Source organism: Nematolebias whitei, chromosome 2 (assembly GCF_014905685.2).
Source record: "Nematolebias whitei isolate Nwh7 chromosome 2, NemWhi1, whole genome shotgun sequence".
Classification (NCBI taxonomy): domain Eukaryota; kingdom Metazoa; phylum Chordata; class Actinopteri; order Cyprinodontiformes; family Rivulidae; genus Nematolebias; species Nematolebias whitei.
The window spans coordinates 55,767,977-55,777,259 of record NC_056499.1 but is presented as its reverse complement, the minus strand read 5'-3'; the positions used below and the strand labels follow the sequence as shown (position 1 = coordinate 55,777,259).

Genomic DNA, 9,283 nt, shown 5'->3' with positions numbered 1-9,283 from the left:
CCTGCGGAGGAGGCAGGGCGGCCTAGGAGCAGTGGGAGTGTGTTCTGTGTTTAAATGTTGTTAATAAAAAGTTCTAAAAAATAAAAAAAAAACAGGGAGGGCAAGTCCTGCAGCCCACAAATCAGACCGGCCCACCAGGAATTCCCCAGACCGTCCCGATTGGTCACTCCGGGCCTGTTCCTTGGACAGATGAATGGACCGTCTGATCAGCAGGGGTTACACGCTACAGTTCGCAGCTCAACCCCTACCGTTCAGAGGGATTATAGAGATGGTTCTGTCATCTCCAGAAGAGAGCTCGTCTCTTCAGTCAGAAGTTCAGGAATTCCTGAGGAAAAACGTGATTTCCAGAGTTCCCAACAAAGAGGAAACCACAAGGTTTTCCTCCCACTACTTCCTGGTTACGAAAAAAAAACTGAGGGATGAGACCCATTCTCAACCTGTCCATCTTCAACAAATCGATCATGGAGAGACAATTCCACATGCTGACAATCAAACAGCTGCTGGAGAACTTGACCAGAACGACTGGTTCACCTCCATAGATCTGAAGGGCACATATTGTCACATTTCCATCATTCCAAAACACAGGAAATTCCAATGCTTCTCCTCCATGGGATTCCGTATCAGTACAACAGGCTATGTTCGGTTATTCCCTCGCCCCACGCACATTCGCAAAATTCATGGAGACGACTCTGCAGTCGTTACATATGGTAGGAATGAGAATTATTTTTTATCTGGACAATCTGCTTTTATTAGATCAGTCCAGGCCGATAGCAGCTGTGCAGACCAAACGCTAGTGTTACACCTGCTAAACCTGGGTTTTTCTATAATCTGGGAAAAAGTTACGTTCTCCCGTCCCAGATGATTGTTTATCTGGGAGTGGAGCTAAACTCAACCACAATGAGAGCCCGTTTATCACAGCCGAGAGCCAAGGATCTGTCAGCTCAGCTCCACCGTGTCAAACCCTGCAGCATAGTGACAGCTCTGCCTGTCATGCGACTCCTGGGGATGATGTCAGTGGCTCATATTGTGGTTCCAGTGGGCCTGCTTCACATGAGACGCTTTCAGAGATGGTTCTCCCGCCTGCGCATAGATCCTGTGCGCCAGAAGAGGCAGATTATCTTTGTGCCCCCCTCCGTGAGAACCGATCTGAATCACTGGGGAAACCCCCACATTCTGTCAGAGGGAGTTCCCATCAGCCGGCCTATGTCATACATCTCAGTTTTCACAGACGCATCCCTGTCAGGCTAGGGAGGAACGTGTCTGTCTCATGCAGTGGAAGCACAGTGGCTGGACCACATGTCGCTTCACATAAATGTGTTAGAATGTTTCATGATCTGAAATTTGACTCAGCATTTGCCCCCCACTGTGGGATCAGCATGTTCTGATTCACACAAACAACAAAGTGACGGCAGCTTACATAAACAGTCAGGGAGGCCTGTGCTCTGCCCAATTGTTACACATCGTGAGACAGCTGCTGTGTTGGGCACACAAAAACCTGCTCTCCATCAGAGCAGTGTACATTCCCGGCGTCCTGAACAGGGGAGCGGACATAATGTCGAGTGGCGGTCTCCACCACAGAGACTGGAGCCTCCATCCCGATCTGATCTCTCGAATTTGGAGCAGGTTCGGCCGAGCATCAGTGGATCTGTCCACCACACGGGAGAATGCCCAGTGTCAATTATGGTTCTCACTGAGCCCAAGAGACGACCCACCGTTAGGGGTGGACGCCTTCGCTCACAGCCCATGGCCAAAAATGCTCCTTTATGTGTTCCCTCCAGTCCTGCTGATATCACGGACCCTGGACCAGGTTCGGGAGGAAGAACTGTCAGTCATCCTCGTAGCTCCCAAGCGCATAAGCACCCTATGGTTTAGCGCCCCATGGTTTCCAAATCTGCAGCGACTGATATCGGGTCGGCCGTAGAAACTGCCGTGGGGGGCGCTCTCCCCCAGGCAGGAAGAGCGATCAGGAGTTACCCAGAAATAGGTCAGCTCTTTTGGGTTTGGCCGCTGAATGGATCTGTTTCAGAGAAGATGGCAGTGTGACCAGATTGGGCGGTTTACTGCCAATTGGGCGGTTTTCTTCCTATTTTTCTGGAAACTCTGGGAAGATTTTTGTTGGATTGTTGCGTTTAGCCACATATTAGATTTTTGGGCTAGAAAACCTTGACTCTATCTGGCAACACAGAAAAATGGGCCTCCCACAGGATGTGATGCGTATGATTCAGGGCGCACGAGCCGCTTCCACCACAACGCTGTACACATCAAAGTGGACAGTTTTTTTCAGCGCTGGTACACAGAGAAAGGCGTGGAGGCCATCTCGTGTCCAATTGGTGGCGTGCTGTCATTTCTACAGCAACTGATGGACAGAAATTTAGCGTTCAGCACAATTAAAACTTATGCTGCAGCTACTTCTTCCTGTCATGATGTTTTTTGGTGACAGAACAGTTCTTAATCACCCGCTGATGAAGCGTTTTCTGAAAGGTGTACAAAGACACAGACCTGTGTCACGTACACTAGCTCCACAGGGGGACCTAACGATGGTCCTGCGCGCACTGATCAAAGCTCCTTTTGAGCCTTTAGATCTGGTTTCACTTTAATTTCTGTCACTTAAAACAGCCCTGCTGTTAGCTCTGACGTCAGCAAAGAGAGTGAGTGATTTTCTGCTCTCTCTGTTGCTCCCTCATGTCTCAGAATTCAAGCTGATGGCAGTTCAGCTGTACTGCGTCTTAACCCTGCTCTGAAAAGCATCACAAGCTCATTGAAAGAATGTGTTCTGTTCGGACGCAGGGAGAAGAGGAGCAATTGTCTTCCATTTCAAAAGGTTTATTTTACATGTAAAGTACAAAATCACCAGCCCTGGGCCATTGTAACGCTACCATGCGGTCACGAACAAATGGCCCCGAACGTAAACAGACAACCCATCTTCTTCAGAGCTCGGCCACACCTCCTGGAGTCGTCACCAACATCGTCAAATGGGAAGCCTACTCTATCATGTGACCCAGCTCTCAACCAATAATATCAAGCCATCTTGTGTTCTATAATGGGTGGGTGAAGGTTGGGAGTTGTAGGCAAGTAGCTGAAACTACATTTTCTACCGGAAACGGAATCAGATCATGTTTTTAACACAATATCATTCTAAATATCAAAACGGGATACATATATCTAGACATTTCATTACGTTAATATATTATCTGATAAAATTATATTTCACTCATTCAGATAGAGAGTGATAATCTTGGATGGGTTTTATCCTCCTCCTCATAATTCTGAGGAGGAAGCAACATCTCACCTCCTCTGTCCCGTGCGCGCGCTTTTGTGTTACGTGGCACACACGGCCGCACTGCGCCGCTCTCGGCGTCTGTTCGTGCATTACAGGGACAGCTCTTCAAGACGCCCTCTATCCACCCAGCGCTTCCCACACTGGTTGTGTGAGATTATTTCTGAAGCTTACAGTTCATCTGGACTGGATCCTCCAGAGAATCACAGTGCATTCCACCAGAGGGTTTTCATCCTCCATGGCTCTGCATGGAGGGATGACAGTGGAGGATATTTGTATGGCGGCTGCCTGGTCATCGCCGTGTTCAATTATTCGTTTTTATCTATGTGATGTTTCTTCCTTCTTCATGACCCATTCTGTTCTAAGGGTTCTGTCAGAATGATTATTTGTTTCATGGAGCCTCACTTTTGAGCTCACACTTGTCTGTATGCAGTTGCAGTGTGAGATATTTGGTATAAAGTTTATTCATTTTAAAAAGGTACAAAACAATTCCATAACAATATAAAGAACGATACAAAAGATTTAAAATGAAAGGCAGCAGAAAGAAGAAAAAATCTTATTATATCTGCCCCTTTAAGGGGCAGATATAATAAGATATTATTATATTATTAATATTATAATATATTATATTATATATAATATAATAATATTTATTATCAGTCACAAGTTCATGACTGCTGATTTTATTGTTATTAATCGGTTCATCCTGAGGAGCTGTTGGCCTGCTCTGGTCATCGTTACACTGTTACAATTCGTAACCTCCATTGTTCCTATTCACAGCAGCAGGTCTGCTATCTCAGCCTTTTTCCTCACCAGAGATCTTTTTTCCGGTGCGCTCCTGCGCATAATTATGCAGCGCGTAATTACGCATACAGAAGGCTGAGATATGAATTTTTTTTTTGTGCAAGCAGGTGCTTCATGTTCGTGTCTGAATGGACCCAGTGAGGCATAGACTACATCCTGCTTCACCTTTAACCCACTAGCGATAGCCTTAAAGGGCGAAGCCTATACGAAATAGAACGTTGGTTACTTACTGTAACCCCAGATTCTATGAGTATAGGCGCAGCCCTTTAAGCTCTGGGCCTCACTGGTTCCTAAATGGCTGAAGAAAAAAGCTATTTGGGAGCCGATTGTCTGGTCTCACCGTAATTTATATGAGGGGGGGGGGGGGGGGGATGAGGCCCACACAGCCGGTGGGCGCGGACTAAAGTTTCCCGTGCTGCGTGCAAAGGGAAACCCACTAGCGATAGCCTTAAAGGGTTGCACCTATACTCATAGAATCTGGGGTTACAGTACGTAACCAACGTTTCATAACTACATGACCTTAGTTTAAAACTGCTTTGAAAGGTTGTAGGCAACGTGCATTCCTTCAAGTAATGTTTAGCTTTTTATCACAAAGCAGCATTTTCTTCTCCTTCACATTGTTGTGAAATAAAATATATTTGTGTGCTTAATTCTTTATTTTTATGTATTGGTGAAACTTATTTACTCTTCAACAAAGTCTGTGTATAGCTGAAGAAGACAGGCATGTTCTGTCATCAGTTCCTTTGTTTAAACTCAGCAGAAAACTGAGCACGATGGGGGGAGGTGAACAGAACTTTCTTGTTGATGTTATAGAGGTCTCACCCTCTGATTGGTTTAGAAAGCTGCGTTGCTATGGATACGAGGTTTTACGGCCGGCCAGGACTAATGGATACATTCCAGATGATAAGTTATATGACAGCTTGACCTCATATACAAACATGAAGAGTTTTCCTTAAAGCCTGTTGAGGCAGGGATGATGTTCTGATCAATGTTTAGTCTAATTGTTAGATTAAAATAACTAATACTTTGCAATCTAATGTTAGTTTAATATTTCTGATGTATTAGTATGAAAATTAGAGGTTGCAAGGAGTAGTTAGTGTATTTTGAGGAATAGGACAGATTGAACTTTCTTTGTTCTGATTATCTGAAACTGTTCAATAGGATGCTGCAGTCAAGAGTTATTTAGTGAGTTTTATTGTCTGCATTAAACATGGTTGAACACTCTGGTGAAGTTTGCTTCAGTTTTCATATATATAAAGTAAGTATCTAGGATGAACATTTTAATTAGATAAAAGTTGTGATTATATAGTTGAAGAAAGACATGCACATTTAATAAAAACGACATTGATATGTTTCATAGGAAAATATGAAACTCCAACAACACTTAGAAGAAAAACTGTGAAAGTTAGACAAAGGAACATTTTGGGGGAGGTTGTAAGTTCTGTGTTGCTCCAAACGGGGCAGCACACAGACAGGTTATAAAAGCATGAAGCATCTCCCCCCTCGGCAGAGAGAAACAGAACCGCCCAGAGCAGAATCAGAACCATGCAGCACGAGCTGCACAACTGTGCAGGTCGTATTGGTCAGAATGAATGCGAATTCATTCAATCCATCTACTTCATCACTTTTATTTTAATTTTGCAATAATTACTAACCAAAATTGTATTCCTAAAAATGTATCTTGTGACTATTATCTATTAAATATACGTGTGAACTTAAAATAGCGACTCTGTCCTATTTTTAGTGTAACTTAGTTTTTCCTTCCTTGTTCCTGTACAACAAGCCATAACAACGAACTCGGGCGGAGCGAAGACGCAAATCAACAATATGCAGAAATAGCTTGAGATTTAGCAGATTTCTCTTCAGATGAAATCAACAAGGACAGCTTTGAATACGGTCTGGTTAAGTTTATATTCGGGTGGTACGATTTCACATAGCCTGATAAATATCAACGTTTTGCTGCCTAAAATAAGCTATGACCATATATGAACACTATTATTGTAATAATAAAGATTATGCAACACATACAAACATTTTAGTGTTTTTAACTTGAACATTTTAGAGGTAAAACCCATGAATCCAGCAGGTCTCCTTATCCTGCCACCCCTTCTTTACAAGGTGTAATGGTTCGTCCCGCTGTGACGTCACTATAGACGGAAGGCTTCAGCTGGTTTGCTGAGAAGAAAGGGTAGTGGAGTTTGTTGTTGTTGTGTAGCTGAAACGTTAGTGGCCCTTGAAGAGCTGAAACTCAGAGGAGAGCTCACAGGCAGAGCCGCCTTTTCACCGGGAGTCCCGCCTGAAAGCTGCTGTGTCGAGCGGAGCCAGCCCGAACCGGCCAACATGAAATGGATGTTCAAAGAAGATCACTCCCTGGGTAAGGACTGAGCAGGAGCCATTAAAAGAGGTGGAAAATGTTCATACAGAGCTTTGTTTAGCTATAGACTTAGGTTTGTGAGATGATTTTGGTGCCACTTGAAGGTGTCTTGATGATTGAAAGTGTCACTTTGAACCGGTTCGGTTCGAGTCTGGCCTTCCCCCAGGTTTTGTTTCCAGAGGAAGGTTCTGACTGGGTGACCGGTGTTCTGTCAAGTCAAGTCACATTTATTTATAGCACATTTAAAACAGTAACTGTTATCAAAGTGCTTACCAAAAAAGATCACAGCATCAAATACTAATAACAACATATTACAGCAACATGAATAAAAACATTAAATATAATGAGAAACAATGAAATACTAAATCAAATCACCCTGCGTTAAATGTCAGGGAGTAAAAGCAAAATGGATGAACACAATCATCAACAACGAAGTACCAAATGAGATCACACTGTTAAATGCCAATGAGTACAGATGTGTCAGTGAGTACAGATGTGTCAGTGAGTACAGATGTGTCAGTGAGTACAGATGTGTCAGTGAGTACAGATGTGTCAGTGAGTACAGATGTGTTTTGAGGAGAGATTTAAAAATAGAGACTGAGGTGGCCTGTCGAATGTTGATGGGCAGATTGTTCCAGAGTTTAGGGCCCATGACTGAAAACACCCGATCTCCTCTGAGCTTCAGCCTGGTTTTAGGTACGGCCAAAAGCAGCTGGTCTGATGATCTCAAGGCCCGAGAAGGAGTATAAGGATGAAGGAGGTTGTAGAGGTATGAGGGTGCAAGGCCATTAACACACTTAAATGTCAGCAGAAGAATCTTAAAATCAACTCTGACACGCACAGGAAGCCAGTGAAGAGAGGACAGAACTGGAAGAATGTGCTCAAACCTGCCAGTTCCTGTTAGTAGCTGAGCTGCAGCATTTTGGATGAGCTGGAGACGAGAGAGAGAAAGACCTGACTGACCCCAGCATAAAGCGAGTTACAGTAGTCCAGCCGGGTTGTAATAAATGCATGGACTAATTTTTCAAGGTCGGATCTGGACAGCACGGACTTGAGCTTTGCCATCTGCCTAAGCTGAAAGAAGCTTTTTTGAAGAACAGCATTTATCTGCTTATTAAACTTAAAGTCCGAGTCTAAAGATTGGTAACAGACTGTTTTAGATATGGCTGAAGGGAGTCCAGGTTTGCAGGATCAGTGACAGTGGCAGAGCTAGGGTTAAATACAATGACCTCAGTCTTCTGATCATTCAAACTCAAAAAGTTTGCAGCCATCCAAGTCTTGATGTCATCAAGACATTTTAACAAAGGGCGAATGGAGGAGGAACTGTTAGGTGTTAACGGCAGATAAATCTGAGAGTCATCAGCATAACAATGAAAGAAAAGACCATGTTTCCTCAGGATAGACCCTAAGGGGAAGAGATACAATGAAAACAGAAGGGGTCCAAGAATGGAGCCTTGTGGGACCCCACAGGAAAGAAGCACTGAAGTAGATAGAGTGTTAGCAAAATTAACACAGAAACTCCTGTCGCTCAGGTATGAATGGAACCATTCTAACGTTGCACCAGTAATCCCAACCCAGTGTTGTAGCCAGGATAAAAGGATAATATGGTCCACAGTATCAAATGCAGCAGTAAGGTCAAGGAGTCTGTCTGTTAGTCATACGCGTAGCACAAACTGACGGCTATATCTATCGGGTTAGCATAGGTTGTCAGATCGTCATATCAGCCATATGACACCATGTCAAACACTGTCACTGACAGTTACTATTTGTTTATTCGTTATTTATCAGTTACTTTGTTATTACTATTTGTTATTCATCCATCCATTATCTTTTACCCGCTTTACCGGTGCCCATGTCCAGCAATCACTGTGCGAGGGGCAGGGTACACCCGGCATGGGTCGCAAATCCATCACAGGGCCACATAGAGACAAACAACCATTCACTCTCTCACTTACACCTAGGGACAATTTAGAGTTCCCAATCAGTCTAACACCATGTTTTTGGTCTGTGGGAGGAAACCGGAGTACCCGGAGAAAACCCACACATGCATGGAGAAAACATGCAAACTCCACCCAGAAAGGCCCCCGGACCGGGATTTGAACCAGGGACCTGCTTGCTGAGAAGCAGCGGCTCTACCAGTTGCGCCACCGTGCTGCCCAGAATGTTATTAATAATATTAATTATATTATATTATTATTGTTATTATATATATTATATGTACATATGAATGTACATTTGTATATGTATGTACATGTTAAGATATAATATAAAGATAATAACATAAAAATGTACATTTGTACATTTATATTACATTTGTCTTCTGAGCACTTCTGACTCCCTCGCTTCACATGGTTGCAATGGAAGCCTTACAGTCTTTAATACTTAGAATTAGGCTAAAACAATTTATATTATCTTTACCTTATTTACATTATAATCGCTCTAAAAATAAATGGAAACAGTACATTACAAATAAATACATTACTAACAACAAATTTAAAGTATAACAGTGCCATCTACTGGACAGTCTAGAACATTATTATTATTATTATTATATATTTATATTGTATTATTTATATGTATATTATATATATTACACAATTGTTCTATTTATATATGCTATTATTAATTATTATAATATTAACAGCTAATGACTTAACCTGTCAGATCATCATATACTTTATTACTCACAATATTTTTTGAAGGATGACGATGAAATCCATGATGAAAATGAAATTGTAAATGGATTTAATCATCATTTTGTGAACGTTGGATCAAGTCTTGCAGCTAAAATACCAAAAGTAGACAATAATGTGAACCATTCAGTTATA

The 9,283-nt window shown here is 42.6% G+C and overlaps 1 protein-coding gene across 1 annotated transcript in view; it reads left to right on the top strand.

The window, feature by feature from the left end:
* The first annotated feature begins 1,552 nt into the window (after window positions 1–1,552).
* LOC119427370 (gamma-aminobutyric acid receptor-associated protein-like 2) overlaps window positions 1,553–9,283 on the top strand; it is a 35,451-nt gene continuing 27,720 nt past the window's right edge. The window contains exons 1-2 of the mRNA XM_037694976.1: window positions 1,553–1,623; window positions 6,235–6,455. Coding sequence (XP_037550904.1) covers window positions 1,553–1,623; window positions 6,235–6,455 — 292 coding nt within the window. The remainder of the gene's footprint in view (window positions 1,624–6,234; window positions 6,456–9,283) is intronic.